The following is a 22,792-nucleotide window of genomic DNA, read 5'->3' as shown; positions in this document are numbered from 1 at the left end:
GGCTAAGGGTCACAGAGATGTCCAATCCCAGAGGCCTGCACTGAAGTTGTCAGGGAGGGCCATGAGAGATCATAGAAGTTTTTCAAGGTCTGACATTTGTTTTGTTAAATGGACACAATATGTGCTAAAAGGCCTTTGTTTTTTTGGGAAAAAAAAAATTCTTGAAAGAGTGTACTATTAGGATTATCTTTGTAATAAGTAGATGTGGTCTATTCTTAGTGCATGCAATTCCATCAAAATGTGTAACAAAAATGGTAATTGGCATCAGGAAAGATAAAAGTAATTTTGATTTATTGTGCAGAGAAAACCAATTTTTATTTTTAATGATAAGAAGTCTGTGATATTATTCAAAATAAAACTAGGTACAATGCTATTCAGTTTTGCTATGTTTATGTTATTAGTAAGTTAAACATTGTTTTCAGATTTCATACCAAATATTAATGCATTTAAACTGTATATTTTAATGTCACATTTGAAAATCATTTACACAGCATAGCTAGAATAGCCCCACAGAACAAAATAACTTGATTCTACATAATATGCCAATAGTATCTAAATGTTCTTCTTGGAAGAGATATATTTTTTGATCCAAATAATTATTTTCTGGGGAGCTAATTGTAGTTTTTGTTAAGTATTAGCTATGTATCATAACTAGGGAATTGTTGCTTCTGGATTATTTTAAAGATCATTTGAATGAAAGTTTCTCAAATATATTGTTAGAAATTTAAATTCTCTGTATAGGTACATAAAAAACATATAACACATTTTACAATAAATTTCTTAATAGATAATTATTATAAAGAAAAATAGTAAGTAGAGAAATAGGAAACTCATGGAATATTCAACTAAACTTTAAATTTCATCCAAAATGTGAAGCTAGACTGGGACTATGTATACTTTTATATATAAATCATCTATAGGATACTATATTTACTGCAATCATTATAATACTTTATTTATTAGTGAAACATTTAACCATTTTTTATATCTAGCTTTGCTAAACACTACAGATTTATAAAGTCAAGTATTTGGAGCTATATTCTCAAAATCCATATTTGTTCTCTGTTGAATCCTTTTACATTTTTCATTGTTTCTAGATTTTGAAATTATTGTCTTTGTGTTGTGTTCTCATAATTAACTATTTAACATCCAAAACCTCTAAAAGTCTTGTTTAAACCTTCACCTTAAAAATTTTAAAAGTTTTCAAAATTCTGAACAGTGCTATATGGAAAACAAAAGCACTTATAATTCAAAAAGAATTTAGAGTTTTTTTTATAGAATAGATATTTTTATGAGCATTCAGAGTACCAAGGCTTCTCTAATTCTTAATTTAAAAGAGAATTTGTTACCAATTGGGAAGCAATATTAAGGCTTTACTACTTTGGCTTTATTGTAGAAATCTTAGGAGCTTGTCAGAAGTGGAGATGAAAATTTGGGGTCAGTAAATCTGAGATGGGGGCAAGAGTCAATGCTGTAACCAGCTGTGGCCCAGGTGTGGTTCCTATGGTTGGTTCACTGGCTACATGCGGAGAATATAAACCTAGATGAGACACTAATTCCCTTTGTGACTGTATGAGTTTTAAGCAACATTGCAAAATTCAGATTACTTTTAATTTTCTGGACCTTTATTCTCCAATAATGATAATCATTGGATTTTTTTATTATTGACTTGGAACAAAGCACTTTATACACATATTGCCTCATTCAGTTCTCACAACAAACTCATGAGGTCACTATTGATTAGTGTGGTGCCTTTCCACAGAGGCATGTCATTGTGCAATTAAGAATTTGTACCATGTTGTGCTTAAATATCCACTTTTTTTAAGTTTACAAATTCTTCTTCTTTTTTTATATGTGTTCAATCATAAATAGTATAAATTAGCCACTTTTATAATGCAGACTTTTTCATAAGTGGTAAAAAGAATTGACATTTAAAATTGTTTAAAAATTCAATACACGTATAATGCAAAAATCCAAGTGATTTGAAAGATAAAAATGAATAGCAAAATTTTTACAAACCACTCTTCTGAATTCTAGCCCCAAACTCTGTCCAAAGATATTTTTGCTATCTTGGGTGACCTTTGAAGAAATAAAATAAAAGACATGCATTCCATTTTATTACTTACCATAACTTATTTAACTGTTCTGATTGGTGGTCATTTTTGTTGGATGTCTTTTTACCTATTATAAACAATGTAACAGCAAAAGGGTTGCACATTTTTCTTGGTGTAGAAAACGTTTTAGGCAGGAGAATTTATTGGTCAAATAGGTTCTCCTTTAAATTGATACCACAAATTAATGTTAAAAATCATTATGTTTTTTTTATTGGTTGTTCAAAACATTACAAAGCTCTTGACATATCATATTTCATACATTAGATTCAAGTTGGTTATGAACTCCCAATTTTACCCCAAATACAGATTGCAGAATCACATCGGTTACACATCCACATTTTTACATAATGCCCTATTAGTAACTGTTGTATTCTGCTACCTTTCCTATCCTCTACTATCCCCCCTCCCCTCCCCTCCCATCTTCTCTCTCTACCCCATCTACTGTAATTCATTTCTCTCCTTGTTTATTTTCCCATTCCCCTCACAACCTCTTATATGTTATTTTGTATAACAATGAGGGTCTCCCTCCATTACCATGCAATTTCCCTTTTCTCTCCCTTTCCCTCCCACCTCATGTATCTGTTTAATGTTAATCTTTTCTTCCTGCTCTTCCTCCCTGCTCTGTTCTTAGTTGCTCTCATTATATCAAAGAAGACATTTGGTATTTGTTTTTTAGGGATTGGCTAGCTTCACTAAGCATAATCTGCTCTAGTGCCATCCATTTCACTGCAAATTCCATGATTTTGTCATTTTTTAGTGCTGCGTAATACTCCATGGTGTATAAATGCCACATTTTTTTTTTTTTATCCATTCATCTATGGCTGGGGATGTGGCTCAAGCGGTAGCGCATTCGCCTGGCATGCGTGCGGCCCAGGTTCGATCCTCAGCACCACATACAAACAAAGATGTTGTGTCCACTGAAGACTAAAAAATAAATATTAAAAATTCTCTCTCTCAAAAAAAACAAAACAAAACAAAAAAAAAACCAAAATCATTATGTTAACTAATGCTCTGAATAAGTGTATATGATTAACTGGCTTCCTGCAACTAAGAATATTTTTATATATGGTTTTCATTTCCATTTTTCTTACCAGAGAAACTGTTATACATTCTTTTATTTAGGTGACAATGCTTTTAAGACCTTTTACATTTATTGATTAGTTGCTTTCCATAAGTTGATACCGTTTCACATTTCCTTTAACAATTTATGAAAACTTTTTTCAACAATCTTTCACTCACAGACATTATTATAAACACATTTCTATTTTTTCTATTTTATTGGTCAATAAGCAATATCTTATTTGGTTTATTATTAATAATTATGTTAATAATAATGACTAGTTCTAAACCATATTACATCTATGACCTTCATGCTCTATGTATCTGTTGCTATGTAACAAATCACTCATATGCAATTGTGTAAAACTGTTCATGAGTTCTGTGGGTCAAGGTTTCAGACAAGATCCATAGGAGTGGCTTATTTCTGATCAGTAATGTCTAGGGTCTCAGCTTGAGTATCCAATTGGTTATAGATTGAACTTACCTGGAGACTTGATTCACATGTCTGGCAAGTGTCTTGTCATGAATCCGGGCTGTATACCTAGGAAGCTCAGAGAACCTGTAAATGGCCTCTCCTGGTGGTTTCAGCTTCTCACCACATATTGGCCAGGTTATAAGAATTCTCCCCAGAAATGCCTCCTACTTGGAGAATGAATAGGCACTCTCCTACACATGAGCACTGATGGAAAATACAATCAGGCACACTGTTTTCCATACATTGTTGACCCTGAACACACTCTCCCACCTTTTCCAGTTACACATTCATTATTGTAAATAACTTCTCAATACCAAATGCCAAAACCATCATTTTTATATTGCCCATCAATACTGCCTGATTTGTTACAGCTTTTCCTGTAACAAAGATGATAACCCTTAGTCATATTACCTATGATTTTTTTTCTTTTAATCTTAACCTTTAGAGAATATTTTCAACTCAAATTACGCTACATCCGTTTCTTCCAAAATCCAAATAGTTAACTTTTCCAGAAACTATAATTCCTACATAAGTTCTTTTAATTTGAAGAGAGACATTCTTTTTTAAGACCTTATTTTACTTCTGACATTGAACTATTTGCCCAATACATACCAATTCTTAAAATATAATGATTAGCTATTGAAATATAATTAATACATTGATTTTAGGTAAAAAAAAAATCATACCCTTCTATATTACCTACTAGTAATAGTCACCTCTTCATTTTGGCTTTTCTATTAGTTAATTTGTCAATTAGAGAGGCTATTTTGCTGAATTTTTATAAGTCTTAAAAGGAATAGTACACATTATGCTTCTTAAATTTAACATTGACTGAATGTTTTGAACAGAAGAGACTTATTCAAGTTTTGTTATATTGCTCATAAAAATAATCGCAACATAGTGGAACAATGCTATAAGAGATGGGTAGTATAATTTATGGGAGAAGTTTTGATTGAAAAAAATCCTGAAAAATGTCAGGGAAGTCACTTTTAGAGAACATGTTCTTAGGGATAAACAGGAAAAAGGAAAAGTAAATCCTGCCCCAAGTGTAATGCAAGAGCTATGGGTCCTAACATGCAGAGAATTTTTAAAGAAAGTCAGTGAGGTTATGCTGCAGTGTTGATTGGGTGTTAATAGTCACAGGGGATAAAGCCTGAATGCAAACCACTAGGGGCCTGAACTGCCATTCTAGAAGTTGGCCTGCATTTGATAAAAGGAACACCACATACTTTTGAAAAATTGGCAGTATTGTGTTTGAGAACACAATGAGGAAGACAGCAAGGATGATGTTATGTAGATTTTAGGGAAACACACTGAAGTTTGAAAGAGACACTGACATGCATGTCCAAATGGCACAGCTATCAGATATAGCCCTGTCCCTTTAAATGATAAGTGGAGTATGTAGAACTGGGCAAAGGAATACTGAAGTTAGCAGACAGTGTCTGAGATTTGCAAAGCCTCACCCTGTCTCTGACTCCTCACCTATAAAAAAAAAAAAAGTATATGTGAATAATGTTATGCACTATCTTTACTTTACACATTTATTTTGAGGATGAAACAAGATAGTGCATATAGATGTACTTTCTAAATTTTAGGCATTATATAAATGTTTTTTAGAGAAAAATATAAAAAGAAAGCAATTAAAATGTAAAACTATTAAAGTCACAATATTTACATGCAATTTCACTCCCTTTTTTGTATTTTTTTTTACTGATTATTTATGTATTTTTGGGGAGAGACTTCAAATATTCTTTAGTAAATATTTTTACTGCTTGTCAGAAGAAAATAAAAACAAATAGGGGAGTGACTCACACTCAAAATTAATTTGTGATACACATTATTAATTAGCCAATATGTAAAGGATTAGAGTGCATGGTATGGTTATTTATTCTAGATATTCATGACAGAAAACTGTATCTTTGCTTGCTTTTCATGGTGACAGATATGTGTATAATGAATCTTTTATATTTTGCTACTTTTAATTTAACCACTAGAAATAGCTAATAAAATAGTTATTTGATTTTTTTTTCTGAATTATGATATTTTAGTATTCTTCTGACAACTTTCAGAATATCCCAGTTTCACTGAAGAAAATGTAATAGTATTAATTCATGAAGCTAATTTATTAATAGTATAATTTTATTTTATCAGCATCACATTTACCACCTGATGTACAATGACTCTGACCTATTGAAAATAGCTTACAATAGGCTTGCTGGGTTCTAAGAGCCCTCTTAAGGCTGAAAAAGTATAACATTCAAGAAAAGATATTGTCATTTAGACATTAGAAACAGTTTTTGTGTTGCACACGTGTATCCATCCATCTACATTAATAAACTATATGTTCTGCTTATTTTCAAACACAGGAGGACCCATTGAAAAATTTCTCTTTATCACAGTAAAACAAAAAGTGCAGCCCACATGTAAATATTAGCAATGCCTTGTAAATTTAAACCACCCTACTCAGGCAGAAATTCCAGCTGTTAAAACATAGATAATGGAAATCCAATGTAAGTAGTGACCAACATTCTCAATAGGGTTGAACTCCAACATTACACATTGCTTGAACCATAAACACGATTTCTTTGGGGTCATTGACAATGTCATAGTGCCTCAAGTTTTCTGGTTTGTTTGGTGGCTGAATTTCACTTCATGAAAGAAAATTACATTACTCGCCTTTTAGTGTTTTATTGGATTTTATACTGTATTAAATACACATTTAAGACCACAAAGTGAGGAACTTTATTCTTGAATATATAGTTAATTTTGAAGTTGCTTGATCTATGCAAAGCAAAGTAACAAAAAAATTGGAAAATCTTTTCTTTCTTTTATGATATTAGGACTTCCTAGTCTATGGTAATTTTTTGCTTTTTTTCTACTTTAAATGAATTTATGCAACTCAGTTACAGAAAGTTGCAAAAGTATTAAATTGATTCTTGTATACTAAGAAGAAAGCTTCTGCTCCAATGAAATTATTAAAAAACAATGTTCAGTAAGTTATTTGATAAAACTGAAGAATCTAGTCTTAACATTTCATGAAAAATACCATATTTTCAAGAGAATACCTTTAACTCATAAAAAAACCAGTTATGTGGGAAGCAGAACCTTTCATTAACAAATAATTGTTCACCGTGTTATATACATCTGCATTACCTTCAAATTACATGCTGTCACTAACAAGGTCTTTGAGGACAAAAATATCTTTACAGTTTTGCAATTTTTTATTTTTTAACAGCCTCTATGAGTCATTAATTATTTTATATTTATCAGAAATATAATATTAATTTGGGAAGAATCCATCATAAATTGTAAAAATATGTTGTCTTCATTCATTAGCTGGGGAATTTAAAAACATATCTATTCTTCCTTTCATTATTTAAGCAATCTAATCAATTTTATGAAAGCCAATTGCTATCAAAATAGAGAAAAAATAGACACAATTTTTCTATATCAATAGCCTCAAGAAAGCATTCACAATAGAGATAATAATTGGTACAGATGGTCTAGTTTCACATCACCATAGCTATCCAGAGCTGTTTTCTGAGTTGTCAAAGATCCATAATAAACAAGGGTCATGTGAAAAAGGAGATAAGAAGACAATCTGTTTCTGGAAAGGTGGCATGTATACAAGCAACCTAACTCTATGCCGGGTATTTTATTTGAAAACTGTCACAAACAATTAGGGAAAGAAGACAGACAAATATAATATAGGGTGGTAATTGATACGAGAAGAATTCATAGTATGATACACATAGACACTAAAAGGGAAAGTAGTGGAAACTATGATAGACAAAGGGGTTAAATCAGGATTTCTGGCTGTAATAAGGTAGGTTTGAATGTTTTTAGATTACATGGGCATAACTATCCTAAACACATTGATGATCCCTAAAAAGAAAGATTCAGAAACCTGCAGGTACTCTAGTATGACTGGTACAAACTTTAAGAACAAAATTTTGCAGAAAAACAAATACCCCAGTAAAAATCCCTTATATAAAACCCAGCAACCTTCAGACTCTATTCTGTAGGCTTTGGGAAGCCAGTGAAAGTTCAGGTGGAAAATGATAAAAGAAAATGCACATAGCAGAAAGAACTTGGCGGAAGAGTAGGGAATTGATCGCTGGGGGACTTGGGAGACTGCTCAGGAGGCTGGAGTTAAAATAAAGGTGTTGAATGGTCAAAGAATGAAATAAATAAGCGCCAGTGAGTTGAAAACAGTGTCAAATATTGCAGAAAGGATGAGTGAATATAGGAGATAAGTGTATACTTTGGATAATTTTATTAGAACACCAGAGTAATAGCATTTAGGACTTGGTTTTGTTGTTGTTCCCAGCAGCTCAGGTGCTAGCATACAGAAAACATTGATTTCCTATTTATTTATTTAGTTTAGTAAGTAAATAAATGGTAGGGACCTATTTTCTGAATTAAACATAAGGTGTAAGGTTATCTGCTGAGTATGATCAGAGAGGTTTCAGGTTAGGATGCTTTAAGTAAGTAGCTACTCAAAGGAGTTATAAAAAGACATAATTAGGAAAACATAAATTGCCTGGCCATTTTGAGAGTTAGCTAAAATCACTCACTGACTGTTTTAGTCAGCTTTTTCAATGCAGTGACCAAAAGACCTGACAAGAACTATTTTAGAGTAGGAAAAGTTTATTTGTGGTTCCTGGTTTCAGAGGTCTCAGTTCACAGATGGCCAACTTCACTGTTCTTCGTCCAAGACGAAGTAGAACATCAGGAATGAATGGTGTGGTGGAGGAAAGTGACTAGGGACAAGGCACCAGGAAGCAAAGAGGGCTCCACTCAACAAGGACAAATATAAGCCCCAACGGCATGTAACCAGTGATCTACCGCCTCCAGCTACACCCTACCTCCCTACAGTTATTACTCAGTTAATCCATTCAAGTGGGTTAATGCACAGATTAGACTAAAACTTTCATAACCCAAGTATTTCACCTCTGATTATACCTGTATTATCTCATACATGAGCTTTACCTCATAGTAACACTGATTGTCAGAGATCATCATATATGTGTGTGTATGTGTGTGTGTGCATCCATATATACATATGCATATATGTATATATACATACGTATATTTTTTCATTCATTCAGGTTTTTTTTTCTTTTGTATTGAAGTTTGAACCTAGGGGTGCTTTACCATTGAGTTACATCCCTAGTGTCATTTTTATTTATTTTTTATTTCTTTGTGGTGCTGAGGATCAAACTCCAGGACTCAGGCATGCAAGGCAAGTGCTCTACTACTAAGTTACATCCCCAGTCCCTTTTATTTATTTATTTATTTAACTTGAGGCAGAGTCTTGCTAAGTTACTGAGGGTCTCACTAAGTTGCTGAGACTGGCCTTGAACTTGGGATTCTCCTGACTCAGCCTCTTGAGTCTCTGTGATTACAGGCATGCACCACCACACCCTGTTGTGGGCCAGCCATGGGATGTGTGTATGAACTATGAGCACGAGTATATGAGGGGACTGGACTGAGGTTGCCACTCTGTTTGGGCTGGTAACGTAAGTGTCCTTTTCAGTCACTCTGCCTATGATCCCCACACAGCACATGAGATGGGCGTGGTCTTCCAAGATGTCAGTCAGTCTGCTGAATGCAAGACATCATGAAGCTAGACTCAATGCCCTGAAACCTGACCCCTTGCTTCATTTGGATGGAACTTTCTTGAGTGTCTTCCCCTCATTAAAAAAGGATTCAGAACATGCTATTCCCTCTTTTGTCTGCCTCCCTTGTCTCCCATGTGGGAGCTGGAGCAGAGGAACCATTGCTGAAGAACCCCAAGAAAAAGGTATTTTCTCTGTCTCAGGGTGATTATTTTGTGCAACCCAATTCACCTCCCATGACCCTGACTGATTTAGTTGAATGTCGAGGCAACGCCTGGCTCCTTTCCTTTTTAAAGGTATTCTTAAACCTTACATACATAAAAATATAAAAGTGATACATATTTATGGGATATCATGATGTTTTGGTACATCTATATATTATATAATATTCAATTTGTCATGGGATGAACCTTTCTAGCTTTTTTTGAAATATATTATACATTGTTGTTATCCATAGTCACCTTACTAGGCAATAGCACACCAGAATTTACTACTCCTATCTAAGTGTACTTAGTACTCATTGATCAATCGCCTACTCTCCTGAGCCTCTAGAGATTGCTGTTCTTGAATGGATTCCTCTAGCACTAATCATAAAGCTAGGTATAAGAATTAGGTATTTGGACATATAGATGAGAGAATACTAGACAAAAGAGATAAGGGATGGCTGAGGCAAAGAAGGGGAGCAAATGTTTCATTTGTTTATTTTTTTTAAATGAGAGGGCCTTAACTCTGGAGCCTGTATGAGGTCAAAGCATATTTTTGTGTTCTGAATAATCATGTAGAGAAGATGGGAGGGTGAAAGGCTGTGGTAAGTACACAGAACATTCCAGCAGTTGCACTGGATGACAAGGCCCCTGATGTGGTGCTGGCAGTGTGGCTGAATCATAGTGGCCCTGAAGATCATGCCACTGAGGAGACAGGAACCCTAAGGTTAGATCATGGAAAGGGAACATAAACATGGAAATCTTCTGGCATAAACGTGGATTTGGGATATGCAAGAGCTCAGTGCAGTAGCAATTGTGAAGATTATGTTAGTCAGCTTTTTGTCACTGTGTGACCAAAATAACTGACAAGAGCAACTTAGAGAAGGACAAGTTTGTTTTGTGTTCACAGCTTCAGAAGTCTCAGTTCATGGTTGGCTGACTCCATGGCCCTGGACCTGAGATGAGGCAGAACATCATGGCAGAAGGATAGGGCAGCGAAAAGATGCTTAGTTCATGGCAGCTGAGAAACAGAGAGAATGAGAGAGGAGCCAGGGAAATATATAATTCAGGGGTATACCCCCATGACCTACTTCTTCCAGCCACACCCCGTTTTCCTACAGTTACCACTAAGTAGTCCATTCAAATTATTAATCCATCAAATGGATTAATCCACTGATGAGGTTACAACACCATGATCTAGAATGCCTAAATGCCCCACCTCTGAACCATGCTGTATTGGGGACCATGCTTTGAAAACACAAGCATTTTTGGTGAAATTAAAGGTCCAAACCATAATATTTCACCCCTGGCCCCCAAAAGCTCATGCCCATCTCACAATGCAAAGTTCACTCAGTCCATCTCCAAGAGTCCCCATAGTCTTTTTTTATTTATTTGTTCTAATCGGTTATACGTGATAGCAGAATGCTTTTCGATTCATTGTACACAAATGGAGCACAATTTTTCATTCTCTGGTTGTACCCATAGTAGGGTTACACCATTCCTACAATCATACATGTACCTAGGGTGATGATGTCTGTTTTATTCCACCCTCTTTCCTATCCCCATGCCCCCTCCCATTACCCCCTCTCCTTCGGCCCATCCAAAGTTCCTCCATAGTCTTAACAATTCTAGCAATGTTCAAAAGTCCAAGTCCAAAGTCTCCTCTGAGACTCAAGGCATACTCTTATTTCTGAGCCTCCTGTGAAAGTCAAAAGCAAGTTGCATCATGTCTGTGCACTGTTTTGGGGAATTATGACAAGATTCTTCAAGATTTCATTCATTATTCTGCTTATGATGGTAGCTATAATTCAATTATGGAAAATATTTTGGAAACATGTTGCAAATTGACTCTGGTCTTAGGGATTTGTTTGTCATGTGATAAGGATAACAGAGGAAATGGTAGGAAAGTTTGAGAGAAGCAATGCAATTGGGCCAAAAATGTGGCTTTGGTATTCCTATTATCTTCAATAGAGAGCCTTTTTATGAACTTGTTCATGTCATGATTTAGTTAATGAAAATGTTATATTTATTATCAACAAAGACTTATGGGTTCAGAATGGGTTTTTTCAATATATTCATAAACACACTTTCTATGTTTCTTCAGCCTTAACCACAGACAGATATTTTCTTACAATGTCATAAAGCATTAATTTAATAAGTGAAAGATAATTTTAATTCCTATTTACTCCTATATTGACTTCTTGTAACTTCTCTAGACTGTCAATTAAATATGCTTTAAGCTTGTGATTGCACATAGTGTGCTTAAATAAAATCTATTTTGAGGCCACTCCCACATTTGTTATAGGCAACCAGATAGCTGTGATGAAGCTGTTAATTGTATCAACAAATAAAGCTGAGCTCAAAATAACTTTGGAAAAATTGCCTATGATCATAGCTATACTTCAGATCTCATATCATTCAATTGAAAAACCTCAACCCATTACTATCTTTTACTATCAAGTGTTACTTTAGTAAAATATCGTAATATCTTGCTATAAAAACTAGTCAGCATGTGCTGGTAGTAAATATTTTCTCTCATTCTGTAGGCTCTCCATTCACTTTCTTGATTGTTTCTTCAAAGAACTCAAAAAACTTAACAATAACAACAACAAAAACCCCAAGCCCAATCAATAAATAAGCTAGTCACTTAGCAGAAAAAGAAATGTGAATGGTCAAAAAAATATATGGAAAAAAAAAAGGTTTAACATCTCTAGCAATTAGAGAAATGCAAATCAAAACTACACTGAGATTCTATATCACTCCAGTCAGAATGGCAATTATCAAAATACAAATAACAATAAATGTTGGTGAGAATGTGGGGAAAAACAGTACAATCATACATGGCTGGTGGGCCTGCAAATTGGTGAAACCACTCTGGAAAGCAGAATGGAGATTCCTTAGAAAACTTGGAATGAACCCACCATTTGAACCAGTTATCCCATTCTTCCATTTATATCCAAAGGACTTAAAATCAGCATACTACTGTGACACAGCCACTTCAATGTCCATAGCAGCTTAATTCACAACAGCAAAGCGATAGAACCAACAGGTGTCCTTCAACAGAATAATGGATAAAGAAAATGTGTGTGTGTGTGTTTATGCAGAAGAATATCACTGAACCATAAAGAATGAAATTATGTATGTCATTTGCTGTTAAATGGATAGAACTGGAGAATATCATGCTAAGTGAAATAAGCCTATCCCCCCCCCCAAAAAAAAAAACAAAGACAGAATGCTCTCTCTGATATGTGGATGCTAACCCACAACAAAGAAAGGGAAGATTAGAAGTTCTTTGGAATAGACAAAAGGCAATGTAGGGAAGGGAGTTGTGATGGGAATAGAAAAGACAGTAGAATGAATCAGACATATCTTTCCTATCCTTATATATGAATACATGACCAACGTAAGTCTACATCATATACAAGCACAATATGAGATCCTAAATGTAACAAGTTATACATTCTATATATGTATAATATGTCAAAATACATTCTACTGTCATATATATCTAGAAAGAACAAAGATAAAAAACTAGTTAACATATTAGTGTTAAAACTATTTAATTTAGTAACCCCAAAATAAAAAGGCAGAGATATAGTATAGAAATAAAAACATATTTTAATGTTACTATTTTTAAAGGCCTAACATGATCCAAAAAAGAATATTGACATCACTTATATTACACTCTTGTAGAAAGAAACATGTTCTATTATTAAAAAATTGGTATATTATTTTTCCTGTTTTATAGTACTTAAAACACATTTGAGTAGTCTTCAAATTTAAGAAGCATCCCAACTGAAAATTTGACATTGTTTTCCATTTTTGCATTATATAACTCCCTGAAGTATTACTATCATGTATGAATGAAATGAATACACCCTCTAAGCATTTAGAAATTTATTCTATATGAGAAGAATGATCCAGTTTCAGTAACTTTTATTTTTTAAAGTTTATGTCTTAGTTTGTTACAATTATACATAATACTGGGGCTCATTTGGACATATTCATAAATGTATATAACACAATGTGTTGTATTTCCTCTTTCTTCACCACAGCCCCTGACCACCTTCCTCTGTTCTACTGGTCTTCCTTCTATTTTCTTATTGCTATGTTAATTGGTGCATTATAATTTTACATGTAAGTGGAATTCATTGTAATATATTTATACATGCACATATTTTAGACAATTTCCTTCTGCAGTTCCTCCCCTTTCCCACATCTCCTTATATACTCTCAATTTCCTTCTTCTATTCTACTGTTCTCCCTTCTATTTTTTATAGATTTTATAGATTCCCTTTTTATATTTCTTATTTCTCACCGGCTTCCAATATGAAAGAAAACATTTGACCCTTGACTTTCTGGGTCTGGTTTATTTCACCTAGCATGATGTCCTCCAGTTCTATCCATTTACCAGTGAATGACATAAATTCTTTCTTCATGGCTGAGTAGAACTTCATTGTGTATATATATCATATTTTCTTTTTCTATTCATCTCTTGTCAGACACCTATACTGGTTAAGAACGGTACACATTTAAAGCAAGAATGTTCTAACAGTTCTTTTTTAAAAAAGCATTTGGGGGCTAAAAAATAAGAAGCTCTAGAACACATTATTTTAGTATTAAAATGATAGATATGTCTTTAAGGTATTCAAAAATGTGGAGTTTTAATAAGACAGAAAGCAGACAGAATGTTTAACTTGTTTATTATTTTAAAATGAACATTGTTGATCTAAGCTAAGCCATTAATCAAAAAAATGTGCACCAGGCATTTGAAATCTGTGAAGAGGTGGGAGGTGCAGTGAAGTCCATCTGAGTTTTGGCCTGAGGTAGAGATCTTGAAGAGTACATCTGTATTCAGTATTCAGCGTTTATATATCTTCATTGTCAAATAGTAAGCAATGAAACAATGCACTTGTTTTTGTTTTTGTTTTTTTTGAAAACTTTTCAATTAGTGCATTTTGAATATGCAGAATAATGTGTTTCACCATGTCTTATTTGGACATCCAAATAACATATCTTGATTATATCCACTCCATAGTTATACATCCCCTCTACCGCACCCCCCATTCTGCTTCCCATGATCCCTTTCCTTTTCTTTAATACTCTACCTCAATTTTAGTGTTTAATCTGTCTGATTATATCCTTTAGGTAAAACCAATCTCATCAGTGATTAGAGATTAAAAGTTGAATATCACAGAATTTTTAAGCTATAGAAAATCTTGATTTAAGAAAGCAGCTCAGTTCCTCTCTTCATGAGTTCTCTATGACCCGGCCATTTTATTGTATTTTAACACATATAAAATGTTTATCCTATCTACTCTTTTTTTTTCAAATATTTTATAAATTGGCACTAACTAAACAGTAAAGAAACTCTTGGTCACGTCCTCCTTCATATTGCTACGGATCTTGGATCTTTAAATTTGCATAAGTGTCCTTTAGCTTAAGTGTTAGGTGGGAAACCTGCAATTATCATTTGGACAAACTTTTTTTTGTCTTTGCAGACTGTCATCTGTGGAAAGTGAACACAAACATCTCTCAAATTGTTTACTGCCATTTTTGCTTTCTTCTAGTTTTTGAGAGGCATGAGAGAATTTGTATGGGTCTGCAATATCCATGTGGTTATGTATAAAATGTAATTTTTACCAAATAACTTGACATTACTGATCTCCTATTTGTTTTGTAAATATTCAAAGTTCAATGTTTTAGCTGAGCAATTAAATTCTTGTTGAAGCTGTCACATTCACAATGGCTTTCTGGTTTTCTCTTCAGGATCCTCTGTTTCACCTGGAACCACACAGATCTGAACGAGGAAGGGGCAGATGTCCTTTTGATCCCAACTCTTCCTTTATCTCCACTTTAATTGGTAATTATATTTGTTGTAGACATCAAGTGGTGTACTCAGAATGATTTCAAAACTTATTTTTCAACTTCAGTACATTTATTTGGTATTTATTTATATACTTTGCCTTGTCATATCTATTTACTGGTGCTGGAAGCAATGATATTCAATTTCAAGCCATGCTAACTTGAATAATTTGATTCTAAAATAAGTGCAGATGCTATGAAGTGTGTGTTCCATCTTGAAGAAAAAAATTGTCATTGCGTACCTGATATAAGGCATTTGTATGGTATCATTTTACTATTAACAAAATGCAATTATGTGACTATTTTATAAACATTTAGCCAGAGAAACCAAACTGTTCCAATACTCTTGCGACTTTAGGGAATTTTAATATTCTCCTCTTTGGATTCCTTTTTCTGTATCCTTGGAATTCATCTGTAAGTCATCTTGATTAAGAACTACAATGTTATTTATCTAAATTCTTGTTAATTTAGAATATAAATTACAGAGACTGACCAATTCAAACTATCATTAAATATGCATGCTGGGATGATGAAGTAGATGATAATGTGTGTTTTATATTTAAATTTGATTCAATTTAATTAGATGAGGTACCCCAAACTTCTTAAACACAATAAAGCACTGTACTTTTCCTTTCTCTCATATTATTTGAGATTAAAAACAGCACTATTTATGAAATCCTCTAGCACTGTGATAGTAGAGACAGGTGGGAGTTTCCACGTACAAAACTGGAGAAAGCAAATTCTGACACCTGGCATAGGTGCTAATAGAAATGATTCAGTTTTCTCAGTATTGAGAGATTCTGATATAATATAGTACAGATATGAAAGGTTCTGTTGTTACATTTGCAATATTTACAGGATTTTTTTTTGTTTTTATTAATACTAGCTCATCTTTGCTGAAAATGAGAAAGTGTAAAATAATATAGAGACTTCAGTTCTAAATAAACTGATAACACTTAAAACTGGTCACTGAAGATTAATTTAAAAAATGCTAAACTTGATTTAGAGTTGATACAGATGCTAATATGCTTTTTTGCATGCTGAACATATTCCAGAGAGTTGATTGTGATGGGCTTTGCATTCCACTCCTTACACCCCTTCATCCCAATCTGGGTACTCAGGTACAAAAAAAAAAAAAAAAAAAAATCAAAGTTTTCAAAACACATTGATTGATTAAAAAAACACACACACACCTCTCATTTTAGCTCTGTTGATGGGAAAAGCTTGACTTAGCCTTCATAATTTGAAAGGATTGTGAGAGAATTTCACATAGTGATTAATTTTTTTTCAGGGACTTGAAGAAAGTGATGCTGTGTTTTTAAAGAATTATTATATCTTAAAATATTTTGAGTTCTCCTATGAAGCAGCTTATGCGTATTCACATGCATGTGAATATGTGTGTGTGTGTGTGTGTGTTTGTGGGGAGAGAGAGAGAGAGAGAATAGAGTATGAAGATAAGAGACTTTAACTATGGAAACAAGTTTTCTAAGTCAGCGTAGGCTTAGTAGGAATCAAAATCTTAAGAATGACACTTTTGCTGAATGCCAGATCCATAAATACTAGAAGTTCCAAAGAAATTGGCAGGATATGAATTAAAATGTATCCATTTGGTAGCCTCATACAATCTTTTTTCTAAAGTTTTTAGTGATTTTTATATCTTCATACACACAAGATTTGGCTGTCTATAAAAAGTCTTTCCCATCCTTTACCATATTGTTTCTTGCACAGAATCGGCTTTCATGTTCACTGAGGAACCTAAAAAAATACAAAAAATAAATTTGAAATATTTTTCATAATAATAAAAGGATATTTGAAGTTAAAAATTACACAGCATATACAGCTTCTACAGTGAAATCTTAAGAATATCGAAGAGAAGACCAATCATTTTGAACATTTTATTTAAATGGAGAAAAATAATGACTATAGCCACCTTGCCACTCAACATTTTGTCTCTCTGGAGCTTGTTTATACATGAAGCCAGGAATTTAAAACTGAAATTTTTAAGAGGGAAATATTACTGGAGGGACATTTCCAAGTGAGTTTCATTGAACTTCCAAATCAAATTACACGTTGCTGAAATGTGAAGTGCTTGCCATCTGGGTGGCTGTTTCATTTATTCAGGAGAGAAATCAAATCAAAAGAGCCCTCCAAGCTAAACACGAAAGTTATAGAATAATCCCTCCAAAGAGAAGAAATAAAAATATAATTCTTCACATTTATCCACTCGCTTTCATCCCAAAGTACCTTGGAGAGATCATTCATTCACTGTGGAAATGCAGCAGCCACTGGAATAGAAACCTGATAACCTATGTGAGCCAGAAGCTCTTTAAAAAGAGGGGAAGTAAAAATAATTCACCCAATTGAAAAAGCAGTAGGAATGTGGGCTGGAAAAAAGGAGCTACCTGAGTTGGAATTTGGCAAGCTCACTGTAGCTTACTCTGACAGGGAAAGAATGTATTAATGTGGTATTTTATGACCACACATGTTCTGTGCTGATGGGTTAAAACAAGACTCTAGCAAAATGATGGCCATCTTTAGACCATTGCTTGGTGTTTCTTTGTTAAATGTATAACCCACAATGTTTAATGCCTGTTCTAATGAAGACAAATTTTATGAGAGCACAAAATTAGCAACAATATTTATCAAACTATAGGACCTCAAAGGAAAAAAAAGTTGCTTGTAAAGCAGAGAATAGCTTATATAATTTCTTAACTTTAGATGCAGTTTTCATTTCAGTTAATTTAAATTATGTTGACCTAAGATTGTCTGGAGGAAAAGATTACTAAAAAACTGAAAAAATATTGGAGATGATTTGGTGGGTGAGAAACAAGTTAATAAGCATATTTTTATTAAATTTATATTCTAATTTAGAAATGCAATGTTAAGAACATATGATTCTATATGAAGGAACATTTAAGGACAAATCAAGCTCCTTACTGAGCTATGTTCTATATGTTCAGAAACCAATCATTATGAAATCATATATTAATTAAGCTTGCTCTTCAAATGCCACTTTGTAGTAATATAGTTTACCTTGGTGGCATGCATGCAAACTCAACCCCAGGTGCAATATTTCTATGTTTTTAGCCAAATTCTCCCCCACTGTGCTTACTAACTTTGTATTTAAAGCAGCTTTAAGAAATTATCTAAGTTATACAAAGTATTAAAGCCTAGTTTTAACAATGTTTATTGGAGGAATGAACTTTTCACTAAAATAAACTGCTACATTATTCATCTATGAACCTAAAATCATCCAAAGGTATCTATTTATTTTGATACGCAAAATGATAAGTAAATTATTAGTAGTAAAATAATAAGTAAGTTATTTCCTGGATTTGGGCCACATTAAAATTCCAGAAATATTTTCTTTATGTCATATAACATTTTGGTCAGTCAGCAAATATTTTAGCTGACTCCTTTCATCAGGTATCTTTGATGCAATATTACAATATTCTCATTAAGTTGATAATACTTTCAATAACTCTAGGTTCCCTTATTAAACTTTCTCCTCTCAATCCTATCACCATTTTTAAAAAATTTTCATTTTATCTGTCAGTTGTATTACCAGTTCCAGTTTAAATTTAATTCCTTCATTTAATTCCAGTTATTAGGACCCAAGTTATGATAAGATGTATGGTGCTAATATTTAAACGAAAACTACCATGATTTTTCATGTAAGTTTTAATGATTTGCTTTGAAAATGTTAACTGTTAGTGGGACACTTTTAAGGATTCTTTTTAATTTAAACAGTTTCTGAATTTTATTTCAACAAATAACTAACATAAAGATACTTTAGAGTCTGTTTTTCCCCCCTACATATCTTTTTTCTTATGATACTTTTTCAGCAAATAAAACTACAAACTTTACAACCACTGAAAATTTCTTTTTGAACGTTTTTTTGAATAATAACACCACTGTGAATATACATCTCATTACTGATTCTATGAATTAAAGATTTATATTGATCGAATAAGTTAGAATACATAGAGGGCAAAATGTGATTACTACCTCCTTTTTATAACATTAAAATATTTTAAAGTAATCATTTTCTTTTAATTAACTACATTTACATTCAGGACAGAGTTATTAATGAATAGTTCTTGAACAAAGTGGGACTTAATAAATATTAGGAAATTAAGTAAAAAAATTCATGAGGAGAAAATACAAATCTTTATAATTATAACTTGTACAAACAATAAATGAGTGTCCTGGTTTGTTTTTTAAATTCACCTCAACCATACAGAAACTTAGACTGCAAGTTATTTCCTTATCATGTTAGAATATCTGAGATTTTTTTTTTTTTTTTTTTATCCAAGGCTGCTATTCTCTTACCTTTGGCAAAATGCCCACTATCCACATGTTTACTGTAGCTTCTGGCCATGACTGCTGCTCTCTGAGGAACTATTTGAATACTTTGCTTATGGTTTCTTCAAAAATGGAAAATAAAAAAGCAAATAAAAAAAGAATGGGGTCGGGGGGAAGCCCTACTCTTCATGTCTCCATTGATCTCCCTTAAGGATCTGGTTTCACCATGATAGTCTCAATGTCACTGGTTTGCCACCAAGAAAACTCAGTGCAGACATCAGTACTAGCAAATGCAAATAAACACATTCAAAACACATTTTTTTTCCTTTATATCTCAGAATCACCTTTTTAACACTGACAGATAATGCTTGTCATCTGCTACAACAAAAACAAAGACACAAAAATTCCAACAACTAAATACCTAAAGAGATCACATGTTCTTCTTGGTTTCTTTTCAGTATCTCAAGCAGACAGTCTGTGATATTGTAGTATGAGGATCAGTCTCCTCTATATTTACCTCTTAAGTGCATTTTATTTTTCTTTGCAGTTAGCATGTCATAGTCCTTTCTGCAAAATATTTCATGTAGAATAAAACAATTTTCTACAAAGTTACACAGTTCAGTTTTAAAATTAGTCAGCTAAATCAGTCTTTAGCCATGTGCAAATGTGTTTCACATAATTTTGAATTGTAGAATGTGCATTTACAACATAAGCAGAATTGCTTGAGTGAAATGAGATAAGAAGGTGGTAAACAGCTACTGTGAACATTTCTTACTACACATTTAAATCCTGCTGCATCCCAACATGGTGAATAAAAACTCAGATAATATATGGTGCATGAGTGGAACTCTCTAAGTTTCATGAAATATTAAAACAGTATAATATGTTTAAATAAAACTTCAGTTAAAGTTCATATTGTAAATAGGAGTCATGTGGAAAATGATCTGCTTTATCCTTTACCTTAGAATGATTTACAATGTCTAGTTTCTTATGAAAGCAATTTAGTGGATGCAATCTTTTAATCACAACATAATGTCCATTGAGACTGAAACTGTTGGGAACCAATGATAGAACACGACATTCTCTGGGTTTATGATGTAAAATATTAAATGATACAAGCCTTTAGGAATGAAAATTCAAAAACTCAGTCATTCTTTCTTTTGATGTTTTTGAAGTTCCTGAAGCCATTTTGAAAAATCATAATCTTATACTGATTGTTGGTTTATTACATTTTATAACATTTTAACAGCTTAAAGGAATTTTATATATTTGATTATTAATTTATTGAGCCATTCTTTTATTCAGTGAATGTTCATTGAATATCTTTTATATTCTAGATATTAGTGAAGCATGATGTTGAGCATATGAGGATTCAATTGAAATACAGTACTATGACCAGTATACTAAGAATAGGCATGGGGGCTAAGGTAGAACAAGGAACTCATAAACCAACAGAAATTTGGTCAAGGAAGCCTTTATGGAGTCAGTGACCAACAGGCCATTTAAATGGGAATAAGGTGAGAAGGGAAGTGCAGAATTCTAGGCAAAAACAAAACAAAACAAAAAGATAGGGTATATGTTGCTTGCTTGACAGATTTAAGAAAATGCCTGTAGGTTCTCCAGTTTTATAGATAAAGAGTATCTTGAGATACTTAATGGTTTTAGCATGGTCAAATGGCAGATTTCAAGCTGGAGACTTAGTTTGCTAGATTTCCAGTGGAAATTTCTCTCCACTATTCTTTTATCAGTGTATACACATGATTATTGAGCATGAAAATAAGTTAAATACCCTGTAAATATATGTGCTGTTTTTAAAAATAATAATCATTATTGGCCACCTAAAATTAACCTGAAAGCATTACTGTCCGAAGCCAATTTGAATGCTCTAAGAATTAAACAATATATGGCATAAAAATCAATGTTTTTTTTTCAATTCACAATATCAATATAGATCAGAAAACAAGTTGGCTAAGATAATACATTTATTATATATCTTATTTCCATAGTCATTATTAACTAAATCCACAGGTAGGTGTGCTTTAGATCTTGAAATCCTAAAGCATATGAAACGTTTTGCATTTTTAATTCTTGGAAAATATTACTTATCTATCTAGATGTTTTGTTTTTGCATTTTTTAGAATACCAAATTTTCCCTATTGACACCAAATAGTCATAATTTTAAGGTAAAGTTTTTAATTACAGACTCTGTATTTGTTGTAAATTTTATTAGTTATATAATAATATTGAATATTTTTACTCATTTAATTACTGTTAGTCATTATTTGTACCTAAAGCTCAACACTAATTTATTATTTTTGCTAACGTGTATTTTTTTCTAGTTTTCTTAGGAGAGTATTTTGCCAAACATAGTCATTATCTATTGTAATGTGAATCTATTTTTTTGTTCACATTGATAATAAGATGCGAAAGGTGAATCTTTCCCTTCTGAGGAAAAGCTAACCTTTCCAACAGAAACACATTTGGTTCAGTTTATATATAGTTTTTAGCACCTGTCTAGTTGCTTTGAAGCTTTTAAGTCATACAGTTCATATTGTGTTATTTAAATTGTTCACAAACGATTTCTTTTATCTGAGTACAAAAAGGGAAATTGGGCAAAAATGGAAACCTATCATCTTTTGTGCAGATGAACTTCCTGGACATGGTGTTATTTTGGTGTCATAGGGTTGCCATCTAGTGGCTCCAATGGGTACTTGTTTGTTAATTTTACAGTATTGATTAAAACAATCAGAACTTTAGAACAAAGTTCTAAATTGGGACGAATAAATCAGTAAAATTGATGTGTAGTAATATAAAGATTATAGTCCAATAGAAATTATTTTAAGAAATTATATTATACAAATATTAAAAACTTAAGAAATAGGAAACTCTTGTGATTTTTAAGGACTCTGCTCTTAATACAAATTGTGGATTAAAGGTTCAGCCTGCCCACACTAGAAAAATAAATAATGTTTAAAATAAATTTATATTATGTCCTTTGTATTTTATATGGGATGTTATAACTCAGCTATAATAAATAAAAATACTCTGGCATTTTAATAGTGAGTTAAGTCTCTTAAGCAACTTGTTTTGTTTATAAAAAAAAGTTGATTTTCAAGTTCTATTAATTCATTTTAATTCTCTCTCTTATCC

At 32.7% G+C, this 22,792-nt stretch overlaps 1 protein-coding gene across 1 annotated transcript in view; it reads left to right on the top strand.

Moving 5' to 3' along the window:
• Sema3e (semaphorin 3E) overlaps nucleotides 1–22,792 on the top strand; it is a 256,296-nt gene that overhangs the window by 192,296 nt on the left and 41,208 nt on the right. The window contains exon 5 of the mRNA XM_071607884.1: nucleotides 15,242–15,335. Coding sequence (XP_071463985.1) covers nucleotides 15,242–15,335 — 94 coding nt within the window. The remainder of the gene's footprint in view (nucleotides 1–15,241; nucleotides 15,336–22,792) is intronic.

This window comes from Marmota flaviventris, chromosome 1 (genome assembly GCF_047511675.1).
Source record: "Marmota flaviventris isolate mMarFla1 chromosome 1, mMarFla1.hap1, whole genome shotgun sequence".
Classification (NCBI taxonomy): domain Eukaryota; kingdom Metazoa; phylum Chordata; class Mammalia; order Rodentia; family Sciuridae; genus Marmota; species Marmota flaviventris.
The sequence above is the reverse complement of the archived record's forward strand: the minus strand, read 5'-3'. Positions and strand labels throughout refer to the sequence as shown.